At 38.9% G+C, this 23,977-nt stretch overlaps 2 protein-coding genes across 3 annotated transcripts in view; one reads left to right on the plus strand and one right to left on the minus strand.

Moving 5' to 3' along the window:
• The first annotated feature begins 1,979 nt into the window (after window positions 1–1,979).
• LOC111862199 (UPF0545 protein C22orf39 homolog) lies at window positions 1,980–6,510 on the plus strand. 2 transcript variants are annotated; one of them, XM_023847397.2, is made up of 3 exons: window positions 1,980–2,164; window positions 3,243–3,407; window positions 4,040–6,510. In XM_023847397.2, the coding sequence occupies exons 1-3, from the start codon at window positions 2,126–2,128 to the stop codon at window positions 4,262–4,264; spliced, it is 429 nt and encodes a 142-aa protein (XP_023703165.1). In that variant the 5' UTR covers window positions 1,980–2,125; the 3' UTR covers window positions 4,265–6,510. The 2 variants fall into 2 exon arrangements, with proteins under 2 accessions (XP_023703165.1, XP_023703164.1); XM_023847396.2 differs by lacking the exon at window positions 1,980–2,164 and adding an exon at window positions 2,182–2,304.
• Window positions 6,511–9,624: 3,114 nt separating this feature from the next.
• LOC111862198 (FGGY carbohydrate kinase domain-containing protein) overlaps window positions 9,625–23,977 on the minus strand; it is a 17,549-nt gene continuing 3,196 nt past the window's right edge. Inside the window, exons 4-10 of the mRNA XM_023847395.2 lie at window positions 23,470–23,780; window positions 20,038–20,245; window positions 18,840–18,990; window positions 12,884–12,958; window positions 11,776–12,056; window positions 10,941–11,127; window positions 9,625–10,070 (exon numbers count right to left, since the gene is read on the minus strand). Of these exons, the coding sequence (XP_023703163.1) occupies window positions 11,046–11,127; window positions 11,776–12,056; window positions 12,884–12,958; window positions 18,840–18,990; window positions 20,038–20,245; window positions 23,470–23,780 (1,108 nt within the window). The 3' untranslated portion in view covers window positions 9,625–10,070; window positions 10,941–11,045. The remainder of the gene's footprint in view (window positions 10,071–10,940; window positions 11,128–11,775; window positions 12,057–12,883; window positions 12,959–18,839; window positions 18,991–20,037; window positions 20,246–23,469; window positions 23,781–23,977) is intronic.

Genomic DNA, 23,977 nt, shown 5'->3' on the forward strand with positions numbered 1-23,977 from the left:
CCTCTCCAGGTCCGGTAAAATTACTTGTGATCATATTGATATTTTTTTATCGGAATGTTAGGGGTCTTCGTGCTAAATGTTCCAATTCTTAGGGCAACGCCTATGCTCAGGAGTACAGAACTATGTTCCGTACTAAGACCCGGCTGAAGGATTCATTTTGCAGCCACAGCGTGTTTCCTGGTGTGCACTATGTTTTTCGTGCTGACAGGACTATTCTAATTGGTCACACAGTGACTTAGAAGTTTTCGATGAATTCGAGATTTTGTGGAATTTTCGACATTCAAAAGCGTAAAAAGTTTTGAATTACTGAATATTTTCGAAAAATTGCTGATACTGGAAGTCAATTACATGAAATAAAACAATTTGATGTTTTGAAAATATACCAAGTAAATAAATTTTCTGCAAAAAAAAATATCTTTATAATATAAGAAATTCTTGAACCATCTGAGAAATCCGAAATATTTTAAACTTGACTAATTTTTTGGGTCGTCCGTGCAGGCGCGAGAATATCTGAAAGTCCGACATGCACATAAAAAGTTGTCCCAAAACTTCAAGGGAGGAGATAGTCCAGTTGAGGTCACAGCACAGCAGGCGTGAAGTAACGAGTACAAGATAAATACAATATTTAGGATATTCAGTAGAATGCAGCGACAAGATATTGGCCGGGGGTGGGGGAGACAACAGTGCAGTAACTGGACAGTTGAACTCCGGAGAAGTAATGAACGGAAAAGGACTGCCCTCAAAACCATCAGTGGTTACGGACTGTAGGTCAACAATTATTCTGAATATCGGTAAAGTTTTCAGTAATCGAAATCTTCCAAAATAGAAACCATCGACTAAGTCGCAATTATATTTTAATGGCAGTAAGTCCGAAGAGATACTCTTTTATCACACCAACGGATCTCAGAATGATAGATATCTGCTCAGTACCACCCAATACGACCAGCGTTTCTTCTGTAATCGAACAATAACGCTCCCTAATTATTCAGCGAGTTGAGATCGAGGTTCGCACAGAAACGCAGATAGGTCGTCATGTATAATGTTATGGGGTGTTACTCGAAATTGGAGTTTAATGACAAATGTAAGCAGGACTCCGCAGCATCAGATTTCATGAAGACTCATTAAGCGGTTCTCGAGTTCTCATGTGCGGACAAGCAGACATGGAACAAGGGCATTTTTGTGTGTGGTGGCGGAGGGAATAAGAGAGAGCGAGCGTAGGCTAAAAATTGCGTTTGAACCCCCGTAGTACAAACTTCAACAGCTTCGGACTAGCGTGGCACCTGCCGATACATATCCAGTTACTCCGCACTTTTGATTGGCAACATTCCCAAATCGTCGGAGGAGTCCTATGTGATAGATGAAATCTAACTTATCGGTATGAACCCTGGTGGTAGACGTCATAAGTAAGCCACGCTGCGTGATACCTAATGTTGCTACATAGAGTTAAGTTTCATTCATTCATTAGTAATCTGTCATATGACAGATCCTCAGTCTCTTCCAAAACAGTTCCTCCACTTAAAGCGATCTAGAGCTTTCTCCTTCAAATAAAATATACTCTTCTGTCCCTAAAGTCATCCAGCATCTCCTTACATCTTTTTCCTCGTCTTCTGGTCCCATACATGGTATCTCTGTTTTTGGAAAGAGACTAACCAGGAAAAGTGATAATGTGGTAGTTTTTCCATTTGCTTTCCACATCGCAGTACAACAGTCCTTCAAACCACAATGGTCACGCCTGTTGCCATACGAACTTATTGCTCCGTATTTTTTCAAATATAGTGCACCATGCTGAGCTGGTCAAGTGCAGTCAATTTTTATTGTTATATGGCCTTCTACTGAACGCTAATTCATAAATGTACATTGTTAAAGTAATATGTTATACAGTCCCAAATGCAGGTCAACACTGTCAACATCGTCAACATTATAACAGGCACGGGTTATCAACAGAGGCATATCCGCGGAATGGGCGTATCCGTGGGTTGAGTGTGTCTGTGTGTAGGTTAGTTGTGATCTGTGGCATCAAATGCGGTCTGTTGTATATATGGTATATATAAAGTTGAAGGCTTTAATTTGAAAGCGGGGTCCAGTCGAACGTAGGGGCCTGGGTTATATTTTAGAATTCTTCAAAATGTCAAGTTCGGCTGCAGAATCTGAAGATAAATGGATGGTAACGTTGCCTTATGTAGTCGAGTGTTGATAAATATTAATATTAAGATGAAGCTTTTTAAGTAGAAATATAAACTTTGTTTTCACAAGATGTTAAGTTCTGATGGAACTGGTTATATTTCGTGGCTCTTCAGATATGCAGTGAGTTAAGCCGTTTGTTCACCTGATCATTTCTAGTGATATTTTCAGCCGTCTTGAATTTTTTATGTACGTTATTAATTTGGAGGTGTGCATTCTTTTAGTGGTGTATACCCGTTCTCTCTACAGCTCAGAATTTTTGTCGACGCAAGTTCTGTCTGTATTTCGTTAAAATATTTGGCTTGTCATATAGTCATTCCATGTTTATTTTATTGCCCACCCCTCGAATTAGGAGATGTATGACGATTTACGGGCATAACCTCAACGCTGTCGTGGAAGCATGTGTATAATTCGCAGCACTTATTTCATCTTGCGTTTACATTTAATAAGCATGCAGAATTTTACGTACCCAGTTACCTTTGTTTATCACTGCCGCCAATTGGTAACATGCATATAAATTTCGCAGTTACCCTGTGTGTTCTGTGTTGAAGTGATTGTATGAAATTCGTGTTTTCAAATACGTATGACCACCCTTATCAGGAATCACCCGTTGAATAGTTCTACTTTTCCTCCTGTCTCAAGTTTAGACAGTAGCATACTGATGATGATAAACAATGAAATGTTTTCATTGTCATTACGTAACAGATTTCATGGGATCAGTTATTTGGTATGTAGACTTTTAGTTGCAGACACATGTTTTACAGAAAGGAAGGTAGGAAACTGGAATATTTCATGCTAGTGAGAGTGGATAAAACAAGGATACTAAGAAGGGTGTAAGAAATAAAACTTAATGGAGAGAAACCTATGGAATGACCCAGATCAAGTGGTTCAGCCATGTGGTAGATACAGACATAATGCTAGAAGGAGAGAGAAAGAGATTTGGCCGTGGTGGGGATGCTGTTAGTAGCAGAATGGTATTGTTAACTCTAAGAGAGACAGTTTTATTTATTTGTGGGAACAGCGAGAATTTGTCTATTTGTGTATTTGCTTTTGTATTTCAGATTCGACCATGTGAAATGTATAATGAGGAATATAGTGACTGCACAAGTATAAAGGCTCGTTTTCATCAGTACTTCATATATGGTGAAACTATTGACTGCTCACAGTGGAAAAGAGATTTTAACAGCTGTGTTCGGTGGAGAGATGAACATAATTCTAATGCTTTGGTAAAAATAAACTGGCTACTTATAATGGAATTCAGTTTTGCATGCCCTGTAATCAAAATGACGATACAGCTTTCGGCTGAGTAAATGCATGTGGAAAGAATGCAAAGCACTAATGTTGCCATTTCTTAATTTGTTATGACTTAATGGTTAATGGGCATAGAGTAGACCCAGCTACAATGGCTAGGATTTTGAGGGGGTGGGGAGGGAGAAAATTTACAACTCACATTTAAGATGTTGAAAAACATCTATTTGTGGATCTCTGTATTAAAGCATAAATGGTACCTTATTTAAAAAATAATTTTAATTTCTTGATATTAATATTTTATACATTTCCTTCAAAATCAAGTTGGATATATTTTTTCTGTGTTCAAATGTAGATGATACATTTAAAAATACTCTCATTTTTATGTTAATATTGGGTATATTTCCTCCTTTTGGTTTTTTATTTTTTAATTGGATTGGTAAGAGGAACCTGCAGCTTAACACAGGTTCCAGAGACAGAAAAGGATGCAGTCTGTTGAGAGTACAAACTGTTTGTGGCCTTTCACCAATGATAACTATAAATTCCAACAAACAGTACAATGATTTCTCATCAACAGTACATTTAATTCTAATCTCTTTCAATATTACAGAAAGAACTGGTACAGAGTGAGAAAAATCGTCGATTAAAACGATTAGAGGGTCACTATAACAATGATGTATGGAAGAAAAGGTTGGAACCTCCAGCTGACTGGAATAAGCCATTGCCAGAGAGACTCATAAAGGAGTATGAGAACACATACTTGTACCACCGAGCTAAGGAAATGGCAGGCAGTAAACCTGAAGAGGTACACAGAACACTGTGTGTGTTATCTTGACATCTGAAATTACTGTTATATGTATATGTATAATAGAATATTTATCACTGTTGAGATTAGAAATATAAGAATGAAGAACGTAGTATTTGGTTTTACTTTCATCTGTCATAGTCACCTTTCTTCACAACTATCCATAATTATTATGTTGAATATTGGATAGGTCAGCCTTTAATACCCAGCTGCTGAACTTACAGGTTCAACACAACCTTGAGCCAGGTACATCCATTTCCCATCCTCAAAACATATTTCACTAAGGTTCACATGACTATTTCCTTTCATCTCATTCCTGGGCTTACAGATGATCACTTTGTAAGAAGGTTCCCACCAAATTTCTGCATCCATTTCTTTCCTTCCACATCTGAGCTGTGTACACAGTCATCTCTGTGGTTTTGCTGCCTTAATTATACCAAGTGATATGAACATCATGAAGTTCCTTTTTATGTTATATCACAAATTGTCCACTTTGTTCCTCTTAGGGTCAAAATATGTGAACTCAAAAAAGAAGCAAACATATGGATTTTCACTAGTTTCAAACATTCCAGAGATAAAGAACTTAACACTGCACTGTATACAATATCTTTCCAAGCATTTGCAGTACTGACTTACTGTCCAGTTTGTTTTGACACAATATATCTGACAAGACCATACAGCCAATACAAAACCAGTCACATTCAAGCTGCTAGGCTTCTCGACTACATGCAAATGAAGCACAAGGAATAGGCCCCACAAATGAAAGAACAGATTCTTATCTGCTGAAGCACTCAAAGAACTTTGGTCACAGTAATTTTTAAAAAACATGAAAAAGCTAGCTTAAATAATAATCATGATTAATTAGGTAGGTGAACCGCTCATGCAGCAAAACATAAAAGGTTTCCTAAGGCTGTATATATTGTGCATGCATGCATGCATGCATGTACACGTGCGCCTAAACACAGAGGGTGTCACTAAAAGGTGTGGACAAACTTTGGGCACAAGGTCTACATTCCAAAACAAGACATTTCTATAGCAACATTTAATTTGTGAGTTACAGCTGATTTTCCAGCATGAGGGAACTTTTGTTTTGTTCAACGAAGTGCTGAGTATTTCTTTGTTTCATCAGTGCTCTTTACAGATGAGGCACATTTGGGTACAGATGGGATCATTATTTGTTTATTTCAGTACACTTTATGTGTATAAGTATACTATATAATACATTGCAATATGTTTTGGCCTCTCTGGCCATCATCAGGTAATAATATGTTTCTACATTCACCTTTGCATCATCAATATTCACAACGAACACCAGTGGGTAGAGGAGAATCATCATGGTGTAATCCATTCTAGAGACCAGCAGCAGTTCAGCATTAATATTTGGGCTGGGACTTGTGGTTCAAATGTTTCACATGAGCTTACAAGCAACCAATACTGAGATTTCCTTTTACGTGGTCTGCCAGAGCTACTGGAACATGAACCACTGGCAGAAAGAGCACGAATGTGGTACATGCATCATGGTGCTCTGGCACATTTTAGCTGTGCTGTGTGAGATTTTCTCAATAACACCTATCATGACCGATGGATATGTAGAGGAGGACCCACTGCATGGCCTCCATGCTTGCCAAATTTGAATCGTTTTGGAATTTTACCTGTGGAGATGCATGAAATCCCTTGTGTACACAGCTCCTGTTGAAAATGAAGAGGCACTTCACCATTGCATTGTGGTTGCCTGTTAGACTGTCTGCAACTACCCCAGCATCTTTGAACAGATGCAGTAGTTCATGATGAGACATGTCAAGACATGCATTGAATCTCATGGACATTTTGAGCGCTTATTATTTGTACTCACAAATTAAATATTTCCAGATACATGGTGTGGACATTTTTTCTTGTTTTAGTATATAGAACTTGTGTCCAGCGTTTGCCCACACCTTTCAGTTACACGTGTGTGTGTGTGTGTGTGTATGTGCATGCATGTAACAAAGCAAACTTATGAAATTTTGCCACTATTTGTGAGAATACTGAAACTGATCTGGCTGTGTGGAATTTCATATTACATATAAAAAGGGGCCATAATATTGTAATGAGAATATAAGAATTGCTGATAAATTTAAAAAAAAAATGTTGCACCATCTGGAATTCAGAAACAACAATAAGAGATTTGGATGGTATTTGTGTTATGTGCTTACTGCCATTCATTTTTAAATCTTTGATATTTTTTAAGTGTCCTTTGTAGAACTTACGTAAAAATAAAAATATGTTTATAAAATTAATTTTACCTCTTATGGATGTGAGACTTATGCTGAAGGAAAAGGCCGCGCCATAGCTCAAGCGGTTAGTCGCTTCCAACTGTGGTGGCCCGGCTTCGATCCCGGGTCTGGTCAAGTGGGATTTGTGGTGGACAAACTGGTGCTGGGGCAGGTTTTCTCAGAGTACTTCAGTTTCCCCTGCCAATCTTCATTCCACTAAATTCTCCATCATAATCACCTGGGGCAGGCTACAATAGGCCAATCAGTGGCCACTATGCCGAGTGGACCCAGTTGAACTCCACCCCCCATTAAGCGAATTTTATGCTGAAGGAAGAATAGAAACTTGGGATGTTTAAGAACAAGATGCTGAGGAGAATATTTGAATTGAAGCAAAGGTGACATAACTGGAGAATAGACACAATCACACAAAGAACTTCATAGTTTCTGCTTTCAGCTCCTTTTGTTAGAATGGTTATGTCAAGGAAGATGAGAAGGGTTGAATATGTAATACACATGTACAAAATATATCATGTATATATAAACTTGGTTTGTAAACCTGGGAAGAGACAGCGTGGAAGATCTAGGTGGAACAGCAATAGTATTACACAGAAAAACAAGTGAAGATGTGAAATGGACTGGCCTGGCTTATGATAGAGGGCACTCATCATCGTGATCAACCTTTGGCTCTAGAACAGGAAATTTCTAAACTAGCTAAAGAACTATCAGCTACTCAAGACCATGGGCCATGATAGTTGGTTATTTACAGTTCATAATAATATTCTAGAGGGATGAACACATTAGACAGGTTGACTTGGGGAGACCTTGCTGGATGAATCTGTCCTTTTCAAAGTTTCTATGGACCTCCAGGATGTCTTCCCACCCATCTGTGTTGAACAGTGATGGAGCAGTGCACTATTATAAGGCTCATTTTGGACTGCGTTAAATTGTTGGGTTGGGAGATATTTGGGAGGCAGTACTCCCAGGCTGTGATAAACGCTGATTTTTACTCTTTGGATGGAAAGTGGACTGCTGATAGCCAGGTCTGCTTTGTCAGAAAAGCTGAAACTTAAAGAGCACAGCTTCCAATCAGATGGTTTGTTGGGGGTGAGGGGGACCCTGAGAATGTATACTTCCTTGCCTTGTTTTTCTGGGCTTCAAGATGGGAGGCACTGGAAGACTATAATATATGGTATTGTAACGTGTTTTGTTACTGAAGACGCCGTAGAGATGGTTAATTGGTTTATTTAACAATCTACAAATAACGGCTACAATTAATTATCACACAGTTGCGGGGTTTCACACTTTATAACCCTAATCGCATTAATCTGTAACCATCCTCCTGTCTGAGGGCAATGAGTGTCCCCATAGTAGGTATCTAAGTAACTGGGAGCCATGCCTGTAATCTCACTTCTCATACCAACTCGATCCCATCCCATATATAATCAACTGAACATACAATGCAGAACAATGCAGAGTTCCCTTGTATCATCTCTTGTATTACATCTTAATGTTACAAACAAAAACCAAAATGTAAAATGCACTGATTTCTGTACCATGCAGTCACTTGGACTCACCACTACTTATGTCATTCAGTTTATGTAAAGTAACTTATCTAATAACAGTAGCAAAAATAATACCATCTCCTGTATGACAGCACTGAACCCAACTTGCTATGCAATAAGTAAAACGCAAGGCGATACTGTAATCATGGCTCAACCTTTGAACCACATTCGTGTTGAGAAATCATGCATCAAGAGCACTCCCTGGCTAACTGCGGTAAGGGCTTGGTAGGGCGCATTCCCATGGTAATGCGAAATACACTGTTACTCTGGGTTTTTCTGTACCTATTGGAGACATACATGGTAACGACATTCTAAACGGACTGTTACCATGGATATGAAAAACAGAACTCTTCTAGGTAGTGATTCCTATCCCAACCACCTAGCAGGGATAAAAGGAGGCCCGTTGAGAAGCCATCAGTTCAGAACTAAGTGAAGTCAGAAGAACCAGAATACAAGAGAACGCAGAGTGTGTGTTAACTGGTATAACTGAGTGCAACTGTAATAGTGATGTCAAATAAACCTAATTATCAAATCTAGAATCCACAATTATTCATCATGCGTACCCCCATACGTGACACCCGCCCAGAAGATGCGCAGGTTGCACCATGAAGTTCATTTCAGTATTTGATGGTCAGTATCTCACATATGTCAGATGTTCTATGATGAACTTATGAAGTTAACTTTCCTTTAAATGCTTCAGTCTGGATAGTAATGATAGCAGGTCTCATATATGAATTAAACAATTTAACAGTCAGTTTCTGTAGCAATTCCTGTTGCACAAATTCAATGCAGATTAAATATAATTGAAACATTTAAACTGTTACTGTAGCTGTAACTTAACGTTTTAACCATATTCCACACAGAAGTTGCAGGTATATTTATGATGTATATCCATATACAATTTCACATACTTGGCACCAATGGTTTATTAGTTATTGCCATGAAATTGAAATCTAAATGTTGTTTACACCTTACAAAACTCTAACAGACATTGGGATATCTTTCAATGCATTACTGTATATTTTAGAATTTTACATTTTATGATGCTAGTGTCACTGCAACATCAGAAGTTTTTGTACGCACCACAATATTACTGATGGAATGAAATTGAAAGCTGCAAAGTGTTCAATATAAACAGGTTGGGATGGCTATGTCCTGTTGGGGAGAGTTTAGGTGAACCTGACAGGGAAAGGAGAAAAAGGAGCAGAAGGAAGGATGAGGATGAAAAACTGGAAGGAACATGAGGAAGAAGGGTTAAAGTTAAGGTTAAGACTTCATTACTTTGACTGGATTTTCTCCAGTTTCAGACTATTCTTCCACATAGGAAAACATCATAACAATAATATTTTCTTATTTCAAACATAAAGCTGCGCCATAGCTGAAGCGGTTAGTCACTGGCTTTCCAACGCGGCGGCCCAGGTTCGATCCGGGGTCTTGTCAAGTGAGATTTGTGGTGGACAAAGTGGCGCTGGGGCAGGTTTTCTCCGAGTACTTTGGTTTCCCCTGCCAATCTTCATTCCACCAACTGCTCCACAATCACTCTCACCTATCATCTGGGGCTGGTACAGTAGGCCAGAAGGGGCCGCAGTACAAGGAACTTAGTCCCACCCCACTAGCAATAAAAAAAATTCAAACATAAATTAAAAACAGAGTATTCATTTTGATAGGAGATTCTAAAAGAGGAATGTTCTTACTTGAACACCTGCATGAACTCTGGCGAATGGATTTCAGAGAAAATAAAAAGTAACAAGATTATAACCTTAAGACAATAAGTAACATACACAAGAGATGGAAAAAATAATGGAAAAACTAAGAAATTGTGGAACAGAATTCGCGTTGGCTACACTGAAGGAACTTCAGTTGACAACAAAGAACATTCTTCCACTTGTTTACACTCTGTAGTGCTCGTGTAAATGCATTAGTGGTAGTGCTGACTGACAGTTCATGTGAAAGAATCGGAAAATGGCAGACTCGTTCAGCTTGGAAGTGGACACACCATTCGTGCATGTTCAGCTGGAGCATCTGTGACAAAAACGAAATCATTAGCTGTACTGAGAGCCTCAGTTTCTAAGGTTATGTCAGCATACACGAATCATGGGAAGACAACATCAGTGAAGAGGAACAGACTGTCATACACTGAGGACTGTTTTGAAAAATCACAGAACTACTGCAGCACAGATGACATCAGAACTGAATGTACATCTCAAAGACTCTGATGTCTTCAGAGATCCAACATCCATGGTAGGTCTGCAAATGCCAAACCTCTGATCACTGAAAGTAATCCTCACATGCATAAATGATGGGTTTATGGCCATATAACCTGGACATCAGACAACTGGAAATGAGTGTAATATGGTTGGATGATTTGTCCTTCATGCTGTTCCCTACATCAGGAGAACACCCAAGGAAGCCTACAATTCAGAATGTTTGGTTCCAACAGTAAAACACAGGGGAGGTTATGTGATGGTTTAGGCAGCAGTATCGTGGTACAGTACTCTGTTGGTCCCATTATTACCGTTCATGGCTGAATTACTGCAAGGGAGTACTTGGACACATTTTAAGAGCATGAAGGTGAACTTCAGCATCTTCCCTGGGCAGCACAATCACCAGATATGAACACCACTGAACCACTCTCGTCAGTTTTGGAGACTAGAGTGAGGTACAGATTCACACCTCAAACATCTCTAAAGCAACTTGAAGATGTTCTTCAAGAAGAATGGTATGAAGCTCTGCTAAAGACTGTTCAAAGCCTGTACGAGCCCTTTCCAAGGAGGACTGCAGCTGTACTGAAGGCAAAAGTTGGTCCTAGTCCTCCAACACCATATTAATAAAGAAATGTATATAGTATCTGTAGCGTTTCAATTATTTTTTCAAATTCTTGTATGTGTTTACCTTGTTGAGTATAAAATGCAGTTATGATATAAATCATATCTTCAAGTTGTACCATGAACAAAAGCTTTGTGTAAAAATGTAACCATAACAGTAGGATGTAGGCCTCTATTCATGGGACATTATGGCCCTGTACTCTCTTTGATGTTCTGCCATCTTCAGGAACACTCTGTATTTCTTTTGATGATATCTATAAAGAAGAAAGTATAAATACAAATCAGTTTACTGTAGTCACAAATACTGACAATGCATTAAACAGGGGTGGTTATCTTATTGCTATAAAAGTTGGTCCCTTTGCCACAAAATCTTACTCCCCCTCCCATGTTCATTTGGCCAGAAAACACATTTTTCACCACTTTATATTTATCTTTTATCTTATTTTTGTATTTTCTACTTTAATTGTAACATCAACTTGAGGCAAAAGTTTTATGTTTACTCACGTGGATTCTGATGCAATAAACAGAGTTAAATCTGCCTTTCCTGAATCCAGTGGCTCAAGTCCCACTGTGACATTATAAAATCATAAATAAGAAAATTTCCTTTTATAGAACCCTGAACTTTCTCATATCATGAATTTTAATCTGTGAAAACATAAAAAAAAACTGTGCTGTAAGCAAAACTTGGAATGAATGGTCCAAGAATAATTTTTGTACTGTAAAGTACTTTTCAGCATCTTGCTATACTAAGTTTGATGGGACATTATATGCACCTAATGCTACTGCTGTGAATAAGATAGGTTGATCCATCTTTGGGATACCCTTCAATATCCCTTCTAACATATAACCACTGTCCATAACCAAAACACCATTTCAGGAGCAGTGAAACAGTGTGTAAATACCTGTGCTCCTTGTCCCTGGGAATGACAATGTCAGCAGAACCTCCCATTGCCATTATTGCTGTCTGCACATCTGGAAATTCCCCTGCGGCACATGCCCCAAGGATTGCTGCTCCAACAAGAACTGATTCACTCTCCTGGGGACACAGAACTGGAAGCTTTGCCACATCAGCCTGAGTTTGAACAAACAGTGGGTTGCGGCTAAGCCCCCCACACATCAGCAACGACTGGATGTTAGAGTGGTTTGCTGCGTGCAGCACATCTATAATGTGGAGTGTGCCATACTGAAACATTAAAAACTTGTTGATGCTTTGATACTAAATGAAAGGCTAAGAAGGTACAAGCATTAGCCAGTGTTTTCATATGGGTTGTGCCACAGCTCAGGTGGTTAGTCACCAGGTTCCTACCGCGGTGGCCTGGGTTTGAGCCCAGGTCAGGTCATGTGGGATTTGTGGTGGGTAAAGTGGCACTGGGGCAGGTTTTCTTCAAGTACTTCAGTTTCCCCTGCCAATTCTCATTCCACTGACTGCCCCACAATCATCATCTACTGTACTGGGCTGGTACAATAGGCCATTTAGTGTTATGGTGTAGGAATCAAAAATGTTACATCCATCAATCTGCTGTGTCACCTAAGACTCCCACATAAGAACTAGAGTAATGTTTGGACTTCATAGTGGGTCTCTATAAGAGTTTTCCTCACACAACAGGCAAGTTCATGTAATCAAAAGATCACACTCCTCATAAATGTCAGATAATGGGGACTCTACTGTACTTACATTTCTAAAACAGAACCCCAAGATTATACCTGCAGCCATAAACTAAATAGCCTAACCATGAAGATGACTAATAATACTGTCAAGCAATAATGCCACTTCATTAAAAGGTTTATAACTGACTCAATTGCAACCATCAAATACATCAAGAAACAAATCAAATTCAAAACAAAATATAACTTAATTTCTGAGTGACATTTCCTCCACACTAAATGTAACAGAGACATGTGCTGGGCAGTGCAGTAAAGAAGGCAATGGCTGTTTTCATCAACATTCCTCCAATTCATCATTTACAATGAATCTGCAATTTGATATCATATAACCTAAGTAGAACTTACAGCCAGAGCTTGAATAGTTGCTAGATAGATGAGTGCCAGGTTCTCTTCATCTGCCGCCAATGTCAACCCAGAGATCTGAACAAATTCACAAAAAATATTAAGAAACTCTAAAAGTGATACTAATATTTTGTTTTTGTACTTATGCCAATGGTCAATCCACTGTCACATGAATGTGTTTAACAATATCTGTATGCAGCAAATATGGTATAGACAAGACTTTCAGTGACTGCTTTCATTACACTAATACTTTTTGTTTTATTTAGTTTCTCCTCCCACCTTATACCATGACAGCAACCACATTCAAACCTTTTGAACAATAATGTAGTGTAAAAGTTGTATCTTTATGTACTTAATAACCGTGCTACAAATACAGTGTGTCTGGATGAAAGGTACCCAAAATAAAATAATGATATTTTAGTAAGCTTTTATTATACACATTTATGGGTTACACCACTACAAAGGGAAACTATCAAAGTTACTTCCTCAATAAATTTCAACGTGGGCTCTCTTGGTGCCACGACAAATATCCAGACGATCCAGCATGTTTGGTGTTACTATAGCCACAGCATCCCTTATGCAGGCTTTCAAGTGTTGCAGGTCATTGATCTTAACCTGGTACACAATGTTCTTCACAAGAAAAAATTCAGTTGGGTTAAATCTGGCGACCTAGGAGGCCAAGCAATTGGTCCACTTCTGCCGATCTATCTCCCAGCTATCACTCTGTCCAAGTGATTCCTAACATGGTGGCAGAAATGTGGCGGTGCATACACATAAGCCGGGTATGGAAAAGAAAAACTTACAGGGTGTTCCTTTCCGATGACATAAACTGGATACGTGTATGACAATTACTTTCCAAGATATAAATTTTTTATTTTGGACACCTTTCATCCGGACACCCAATATATATCAGGCAGTAGAGGTAGAGGTCAACAAATTCTTAATCGTGGAACAACAAAGAAGTGAGTACTCAGGTTCATGCCTTGGTTACCAAGCATCCATTAGATAGAAGGTTTAGTAGGCCCCAGAGCCAGTGTGAATGCTGTGAAGAAGAGAAGAATCTCTGCCCTTGCCTGAAATTGAGCCTTGATTTCTTTGTGATCCAACCTCGGGCCCAGCCACTATACAGGCCGAGCTCTCCCAGCTCCACGATAATAATATAGCAAGAAAGCCTAGAAGCTAGCATTCACTTTCCTCTCTTATTCATTCTCTGGTATTAGACTTCATGAAGGTTCAACAGCTCCAAAAGAAAAGCCAGTCACTGGATTTGAATTTGTTATATACAATCTGTATTACCAAATTTTCTTTAGCTTAGGTGATTAAAAAGAGCATACATAATGAAAGCCAGGAAAAAACCAAGGAAGCAGTATCTTTAAGGAAAAAACAGACAAAATCCCATCAGTCTGATTAATGACTTAGTGTGCACTATGCTGTATAGCAGAGTGTGTGAAATTTTACTGTTCTGAAAACATTCATTTCAACCCAACATATGGAAAACACCATATGTGAACTCACAGCTGCAATGTGAATGTAAAACCACATTCCCAGCCTACTTTCCTTTCTTAAGGGAAGGAAGCAAGCTTACAAGAACACTGTGCTACCTGTATGTCCTCAATTTAACTTTTGAACCATTTGATAAAATGTTCACAAAACATGGCATGGGCATTATGCTGCTAGAAACCATCCTAGCCTCATACTTTGTACTTTCCTGCAAGTGTTAAGAATAGCTCATGAAGTTGCAAGGTGGGAGGGACACTATTACCAAATAATATGAGTATAAGGTACTGAAATTCAAATCTGTGCAAAGTATTTAAATTTTCTTCAAGTTAACTTTCGTTTGTAGAAGACGTAATAAAACTGCTCCAGCATGAAATCTGCACTTTGCATTTAGTTTGATGGTGACATCTAATGAAGCAATGGAGTTATGTATATGAAACTTGGTACAAGGACAGAGAGCACACATCCCTACAAATTCTGCATGAAGTACTGATCATCAGTCAAAAATTACGAACTTGCAAAGGTGCCAAATTCTGATGAATTTATGAAACACAAAATTTAACAAAATTTGTATTAAGAAAGCAGTCTTCTGGGATGTGGTACCGTGTATATGTGGTGTTAACCGATGTTTCGGAGGAACGTATCGCCTCCATCTTAAGGGTAGAAGGAAAAATATGAAAATCCGCAAGCGAAGAGACAGTGAGAACCGATGCCATCAGACTGGACTGATGTTCTCACTCTTTCTTCGCTTGCGGGTGTTCTTATTTTTCCTTCTACCCTGAAGATGGAGGCAATACGTTCCTCCGAAACATCGGTTAACATCACATCTACATGGTGCCTCATCCCAGAAGACTGTTTTCTTCATAGTCACCGCCGTGAAAACCTCAAATATTACAAAATTTGTATTACCAGAAGTCTGCAACAGAAATGTATGCTTTATGAGTAGCGAGGAATCTGACTGAAAATGTGTGAGACTTTTCTGTTTTTTTTCCCCCCTTTTCATGTATATTTTTTCATCTAGGACATATTATCAGCACAGAGCAGGTGGTTCATCTAATTCCACATCTTTCTGATTATCTTGGATATATTCTAAAGTGAAAGTAAAATATCAATGGGGGATAGTAATTAAAATATTTACAGTGAACATCTGTATATTCTATGTAAATACAATAACACACAATACACACACAGTGAAGTCATCTTACTGTCGAGACTCACACTACAGGCCATGCAAGAATCTCCAAAAGACCAACACTTACAAGAGAGACCTTTTCACCAAGAGGAGGAGGTGGAGCAGAAGATGATGATCCTGAAAATCAAAATATTCTGCATATTTGTGTCATCTATTAGAATATGTATCAATTACATGCAAGAGGAAATCAGCCTCTACATATTAGCCAACTCAGACTCTGGAAGACCAAGCATAAAGTGCCTCATCAGGTCAATGGAATGAATAACAGAGAAATGGTTAAAATGAAGCCACAAAATGAGGTAATGACAATGAAGTAACCAGAATGATTTCCTGTCTAATAGGGCAGCAGCAGGCAGTATACATTAGAACACACGACTGCTTGAGATGTATTAATATCATGTGGATTTATAACTTCTTTGCAGCAGCTACAAAGGCTTTATTAAAAAATTGTTCAGTTCCTCTGTCAAAAATTGGGCGATCAATTTTTAACACTGTTAATAATGTTATATTTTAGCACATTTTTAACACATTAAATCAGCATGAAATTGTCTGTAAAATTAGCAAAAAATGCCACTGGCATTTAAAATGTTGCAAGTTTATGAATATGAAACAATGAAGCACAGGTTCTTTTTACAGGTTACAAGATTTCATGAAGTTAAAGATGATGGCCATCCAAGAACTTCAAGGACTAATTAAAACATGGAAGAAGTGAGCAAGATGACTATTCAGAAATTCTCAAATGAACTGAATGTGAATACATTAATTGTCTGACTGATACTGTCTCAAAATCTGAACATGGAAGTATGTAAAATGATACTGAAAAATCATTGGCAATAGAAAACCATGACAGAAAGAAACAAATCTGTTCAGGTTTTTCAGCAAGTATTTTTGAAAAAATCTATCTTTTGCATAAAAGATAAGTAACCAGTTAACATGGCCTGGGTCTTCCAGGATCACTCAGAAGCAAAATGCTAATATCACCAATGAAAAAGTCTAGGGTCAACACACATACACACAGATAAAATTCAATGGTAAACCGTACCAATCTATTAGCATTGTTGGTTTTCTGACTTTGTCCATCATTTGAACACAATGTTTAAAAAATGGACCTCTTTCTGAGACATGGTTGATTTCAAATAATATGACCCAACATACTAACTGTTAACATTGTCAGAACCATTAAGAACTTGTTCATAGCAGTCTGTTTTCAAAATCAAAAGAACTGTCTATTCCAAATCTGTTCCTTTATGCAAACAACAGTCAATCAAGCATTCTACTTTCATATCGTGGATTGGTACAGTTGTGCATCTGATGAAAACAACAGTCTTTAACTGGACAAATGTGCTTCTGACACAGTTCCTTAAGCAAGTCAGGATTTGGTCAAAAGAATAAATACCAGTGTTTATATATCCACTATATTCAATTTTTCATCTTCTGAAAACTGAATACTTAAATTGGTCTGTTACAAACAGAGCAGTGTGACTCAGTACCAAAAGGACTTCAAAAAATTATGTATATGCATGGAAGAAATCTTGGGATGTGTGTGTTTGTGCAAGATCAGGAGGAATTTTCAATCTAACAACAGCCACTAATGGTTAGTGACAAAATACAACCGTTTTCAGAAGATCTGGTTATTTTATTGTCAAACCTCACATCAACAGTTACCAAACTGCAAATGTGACATGTACATGGATCAATCATCAGATTAGTGCAACCATCACACATGAAGTTAGTGGTGTGCTTCAAGCAGCCTGGCATACTAACCTTACCTAGTGACAGCCCCTGATCAAAAACAAGCTGACACCCAGCAGAAGAGCAGAACGCTGAATCCCATCAGCCAAGGAAATAGTACAACCTTTGCAAGAAAACAAAATGTGGCATACATGTACATCTTTGTATCTTAATATTTTTGATTTTCAACCTCACTCTACTAGGTAGGTACTTCTTGTTCATGCATATATTTAATTTGAAACTCATGCATTCTTTCTTCACCTCCATCATGCTGAATTGTAGCACTCACATATTGGTCGCAAACTTGTGTGATGGTGAATGAGGATGGGGTAGTAAAGCCCAACATATTAACCTTGAAAATCAATCAGAGAGCTTCAAGCTCAAGCTACTTTTATCCATAGGAAGTGAGGTCTTGGTACCCATCAGACAGAAGACTGGTTAAACCACAAAACAGTAATGGATATGATGGTGAAGAGAACACTGAAAACACCTCTAACTGGAGTCATATCGTAGCCATTCAGTCCACACCTAGTCACTGTACTGATTGTGCTGCATCTAACTTCATCTAACACAGTTCCTTCTTCAGAATCTATGCACAAGAGATCACTGAAGGTCACGGTGCAAGGGCCCACCCCTTATGTATGTATGCATACCCTATACCAGGCATGTCCAACTTCGAACAGGTTGTGATTGACTTTTTAGTGTCAAAACTGCCAGTGATCTGCCACCCCTTCCTATTGCCATACCTCGCTTTAAGCAAAAATATTGGTAAAAATAACATGACATATGATGTTTGTTGTAAAAGCAACATACACTGAAAGTACAGACTACTTTAACACATATTTTCCCTTCAAAATCTGAATATAATCATATTATATTACAAGTGAATTTACATGTTTTTCATGTATAATTTCCTTATAGGCCTACAAGATCAACCAAAAATCATCCTGCGATTGACGTGTTAACATGCCTGCCCTATACTGGTCCAAGTAAATCCAGTCCACACCCTCACACTCATTTAACACCTATTTTAATATTATAATACCATCTATGACTAGGTATCTTAAATGATTTCCTCCCTTCATGCTTTCTGACTGAAGTCCTGAATGCATTATTTTAGCTCATGTACGCTGTATGTCTTGTCCATCGAAGCATCCTTAATTTCATCACCGTAATCATATCTGGTAAAGAATAAAAATGACACAACTCCTCACTATGCACTTTTCTCCAGTTTCCTGTTATTCCCTCTCTCCTAGTTCCAAACACTTTCCTCGGTGTCCTGTTCTCAAACACCATCAATCTATGTTCATGGGGTGAGAAACCATGATTCACATCCATACCAAACAACAGGCAAAATTCTAGTTTTGTGTATTTTAAGATTTACATTTTTAACCTCTTAATAACAGTATATGCATCCAACACCACGTTTCTGAATCAAGTGCCTTTTCTGTGAGAGCAGTAACTCCAGACATCAAAACCTTCAGTGAGCAAGGAATTCCAAATTTTAATTATATAAGGAATAAACTGAAACAATATTACCATCCCCAACAGTGACGGATCAGCAAGAGGTGAACGATTTCCATGGAAGTCAGGCCACACATGAATGTCACTGGTTAACGTGGAGACTGAAGCAACGCCTCGTTTGTTGGCCATATTTTCAAGAACATTGTTCAGATACTGTTGAATGTGCCTATACAAAACAGAAACAATCGTACACAGTGGCCTCCCACTATAGATCACAATGGTTAATTCCTGTCCAGGATGTGATACAGAACTAACTCTTTGGTAACAGAATCAGGTTCAACAGTGTATCAGTACAACTAGACACAATCTGGAGCTATTTCACTCTAATTCAAATAACCAGAATCTATTTCTAAGGTTGATTTTAGTATAATACTCCAGTCTCTTTCATGTTCTATTAATTAGCCACTTTCAGAGTTTCACTAATAAAAACTTTGTATTCATTCTGTTCTATTGTCATTTGACATACATTTATACAGAATATAATGGCATGAATTAATGGTCTGGGATACAGACATAAAAAGCTTAATGCAAACAAAAATTTTAGATGCGGTCCCAAATACCAAAAAAATACAAAGCAGACAATTAAGAAATAAATTCTGCATATTTCTTTTGAGCCATATACAAATTTTGGAATTCTCTTAACATCATAAAAAATTAAGATGAATAAAGGACCACTGAGAAGACCAAGTAGGGGAAGTTGTACAAAAGTGAATACAAGGAGTGGGTGCAGGCATAAGATAAGTTTTACAGTCAAAATAATTGGGAAGGCTAGGGCACAATAGGCTTAGAAACAAACGGAGAAAGCTCTGTTCAATGATGACCTATCTCAGTGAAAATGTCAATCAACAGATATGAGGACCAAGCTGGCTTGTGTAGCAGCATCATTCTATATTTACAATTTGGAGATGCTCAGTTCAAATGTCAGTCAGGACGATCAGGACACTGGCTATCCTGATAGACATTTTTTTGTGGTTTCTTTCAGTCCCTCCAGCCAAATGCTGGGATCATACCTTGATTACACCATGACTGCTTCCAATGAATTATTCACCAATGTGTTTCAACACTATGTGCTAAAAAAATGTGATAAAGCACAAAATGATACTTTCATATTTCTTCCTAGTTACCACCATTAGAAACCCAAATATTTTATGGCCTCTATTTCAATATTACCAAACTGAACAGAAACAAGAATTTTATGAAATGTCCAGCTTACACGCTCTTCCCAATCTTGGCTTTCAGTTGCGCAGTGGCAGGATGAGAGTCTATCATGTGATCAATCAGCTTGCCTGTGGCACTCTGACCACCTTCATTCAGCCAGTAGCCTGGAACCATGGCACTGTAGTATGGTCCCCAAACACCTTCCACAAAAAGGGCATCCTTGTGCACAGCCATATGGCATGTGGAAGTGCCATAAATCAGACCTACAAAACAGTTCCAAATTTCTGAACATCATCCATACAGGACTATAGCTTCTGGACTAAGAGAGAAAATGGAAGTCTTCAAGGCTATCATACTGACCTGCTGGGAGGCGTGATGTCATCCTACCTGCATTAACCAGCCATCTGGTAACTAATTCTTTAAACTAACATAAGATGGAACCAATATATCTGGCAGAATTTGTTCAAATTTTCATTTCTCAAGTCTAGCACTATTTGGTAACTGTATACACTATCAGCACCTTGCAAACTTGCATATAAAATTAGCACTGGCAATTCAGATTCTGTACAATTACAAACTGTAAACATTAGTGTGTATGAGATAGGCAGCACAAGTACAGCACATATGAGAGATATGAAAAAAGCATATATAATTTTAGTCAACTGTGGATGAAGAGACCACTTGGGAGATCAAGGCATCCATGGGAGTATAATATTAAAATGCATCTTAGAGAAACAGGATGCAAGTCACTACACAGTATTCAACTGGATCACAATGGAACCCAGCTGCTGATTTCATAAACATAGCAATGAACATCTGGAAATCTGTAAAAGCAAGAAATTTAGGGCCCACTAAGTAACTATTTTTCAAGAAATACACTATGCAATGGAGTTAACTCGAGGCTGGTTGTCTACTGGTGATTAATCCAAATTACCATATCCGAACCAACTGATCCACTGTAATAAAACAAAATATTTCTCTTTCCGAATGCACTCTGAACACATAACTATTTCCTCTGTCACTAGATGGTGCATGTGAGTCCATAATGCATGTAGAACATTTGCTACCCATTTACTTTTCACAAAACACTTCAACTCACTGGTATACCGCAAAAGCGAATGGGCTGCCATGAAGTCAGCAGTAGACCTGCTGTCAGTGAAAGTGTTAAAACGTGAAATGTCAAGTGTATATACGAGGAGTGTTCCATATATAATGCCTCCTATCTTCTTAATGAAAACTACAACAGATACAGAAAGCATAATAATGCAGTTAAATAGAGCAGGATTTCAGCTACTTACAGTTATTTTTCCACATAATCACCACCATTTGTTATGCACTTTTGCCAGCCATGAACAAGAGCCTGTTTGCTGTGCCCGTAAAAGTCTGTGCCAGCAGAGGCTAGCCACTTTCTTACAGCTGCAATGACAGCATCATTGTCTGGAAAATGTTGCCCACGTAGTCCATCTTTCATAGCCCCAAAGAGATGGAAGTCTGAAGGTGCTAAATCAGGGCTATAGGTGGATGTGGCAGGACAGTCCAGCCAAACTTTGCCATGTGTGCGATGGTCGCCAAACTGGTATGGGGTCTAGCGTTATCATGTTGCAAGCGAAAGGTTGTCTGTTTCTCTGGCCTGACTCAGGAAATGCGGGCTTTCAGCTTAGTTAGCGTCATCTTGTAGTGTTCAGAATTGACAGTCTCATTAGGCTCCAGGAAATCCAACGGAATTACACCCTGCCTATCCCAAAAGACCGTGCACATCACTTTCCTTGCCGATGGCTGTGACTTGAACTTCTTTTTCCTTAGGAAATCCAGATGTCGCCACTCCATGGACTGTCTTTTGGATTCCGGCTCGTAGTGGTGACACTACGTCTCATCTCTGGTGACGATGCTGTCCAGAAACTTGTTACCTTCAGCCTCAAACTCATGCAACAGGTCCTGACAGACTTCCATTCGATGAGTTTTGTGGTCCTGTGTAAGCATTCTCGGGACCCACCTGGAACAAACTTTGCGATAAGCCAACTACCCCAACATTGTTTCCAATGCAATACAGCCAATATTAAGCCGTGCACACAGTTCCCCGGTTGTTATCCGCCGATCTGAATGGATGAGCTGATCGAGGTGTTGTTCATTGTGAGGAGTGGCAGCTGAGAAGGGATGCCCAGGGCGTGGCTTGTCATGCACTTCAGTTTTGCCACTGTTGAAACGCACTACCCACAACCTCACTGTGCTGACATCCACTGTATCATCTCCGTACACCTTTAGTAAGTGTCGATGGATGTCAATGGGTGCAATTTGTTTGGCAGTGAGAAATTCAATAACACATATCTGCTTCGTACGCACTTTTATGTCAGACTCCATTTTGGTAGACTGCTCTGTGGTCACTATCTGTCACACGACAACCAAACTAACAGTACATTGGCGGGAAGGTTTAACCTTTACTACAACACCACCAACATCCAGCTCAGATGTTACATATTAACACAAAAAAATAGGAGGCATTATATATGGAACACCCTTCGTACATTTGACAAATATTAGACCCCATGGAATGCTTCTATACAAGAATGTCTAGCTGTATTTGAGAGAACCTGTTCTTCATATTTTTCAAATTTCCTTTCGCATTATTTTGGACAGCGTCTGTGGTCTCTTGGTCAGAATTCCTGGCTACAGATCCAGAGGTCCCAGGTTTGATTCCTGGCATTTGGATTTTCTGTCAAGTTGTGGGTCCAGAATGGGGTCCACTCAGCCTTGTGAGGATAACTGAGGAGCTACCTGAATGGAAAAGTTGCAGCTCCAGTCTAGAAAACCAGATTAACGGCCATGGAAATCTGTTGCGCTGACCACACGACACCCTCTATCCGCAAAACGTTGGCGCTAGCTTCGCCAACAAGGGGTGGTCACTCAGTCGGTATAGTTCACGTGTGGACTTAAGGCCTCAGAGTTTTTTTTTTTTCCATTGTCTATGTTCAGCTTATTGAGATACTTTTTGCGTTATCATGATGCCTAACATGTCAGATTTCGGCCATCAGCTACTGATATATATCAACAAATAAATTATCTGGCATGGTGCAAAATTTAGATTCCTGTGCTCCCACCAGCTAGTGTAAGAGTCACAAAAGCAGGGAGGGATATATAGGTTTAATAAGCTATTCTTAATACCCACTCTTCATGAAAACGATAACAGTTTATAACAGAGAAACTACTGTGGGCAGATCTACCTACTGGCAGAATTAGTAATACCTGAAATCAACCAGCACATGCAGAGCTCCAATGACACATGTTATCATAATCTCATATATCGTTATGATTTAACTGCATACAGAAATATGAAAAATTATTTTTGGCACATGAACATTTAACTTGTATATACTGCAATATAAACAGCTGCCCAATGGTATTTCACACATTGCAAAATTTCTACATATACAAAATATGTATATACAATACAGTGCTTTACAAGTTGATGCCTGCCAACTTCAAAACTTACTCAGCCTGGTCTGAAAGTCCTGGCTCACAGAGCCTGCTGAGCAGCCAATCATGCCCAGCCCACCAGCGTGTGCATCAATTATGGATGTTCCCACAGGAGTTCCGCGCTGCAATCCCAGTTCTTGTGCTGCCTGTTCACTGAGCCCATTGCCACAGGGGGAGCCTGGCTCCTTTACCACTGAACCAATCTTTTTCCAGTTCTCCTCCATCAGGTCTGACAACCCAATCTGTCTGAAGTAGTCCTCATTCCATCCCTTGTTACCATTGGGATGCGCCTCATATGTCCATTTACAAACTAAAGAACAGAGTGACCTGCGAGAACCAGAAGCGACAGACATTCCTAGTACCTCAATTCAACTTCACCTCATGTGGTGCACTGTTTGCATTAATAAGTCATGGCAATATCACCATTACACTTGTAGTGGAGAAAACACAATTGCCTAAATATGGAAGGACAAGAGTTATGACAGCAAACTTCATATATCTGACAAGAAGGAAATGTATATTGT

The sequence above is a fragment of the Cryptotermes secundus genome, unplaced genomic scaffold (assembly GCF_002891405.2).
Source record: "Cryptotermes secundus unplaced genomic scaffold, Csec_1.0 scaffold1288, whole genome shotgun sequence".
NCBI lineage: Eukaryota > Metazoa > Arthropoda > Insecta > Blattodea > Kalotermitidae > Cryptotermes > Cryptotermes secundus.

Bases quoted from the DNA above. Each gene is read 5' to 3' on its own strand.
- LOC111862199 (XM_023847396.2), top strand. From the start codon at position 2,254: ATGTTAAGTTCTGATGGAACTGGTTATATTTCGTGGCTCTTCAGATAT. The intron at 2,305-3,242 runs GTGAGTTAAGCC...TTTGTATTTCAG, and splicing joins CGTGGCTCTTCAGATATGCA to ATTCGACCATGTGAAATGTA. The intron at 3,408-4,039 runs GTAAAAATAAAC...TCAATATTACAG, and splicing joins AACATAATTCTAATGCTTTG to AAAGAACTGGTACAGAGTGA.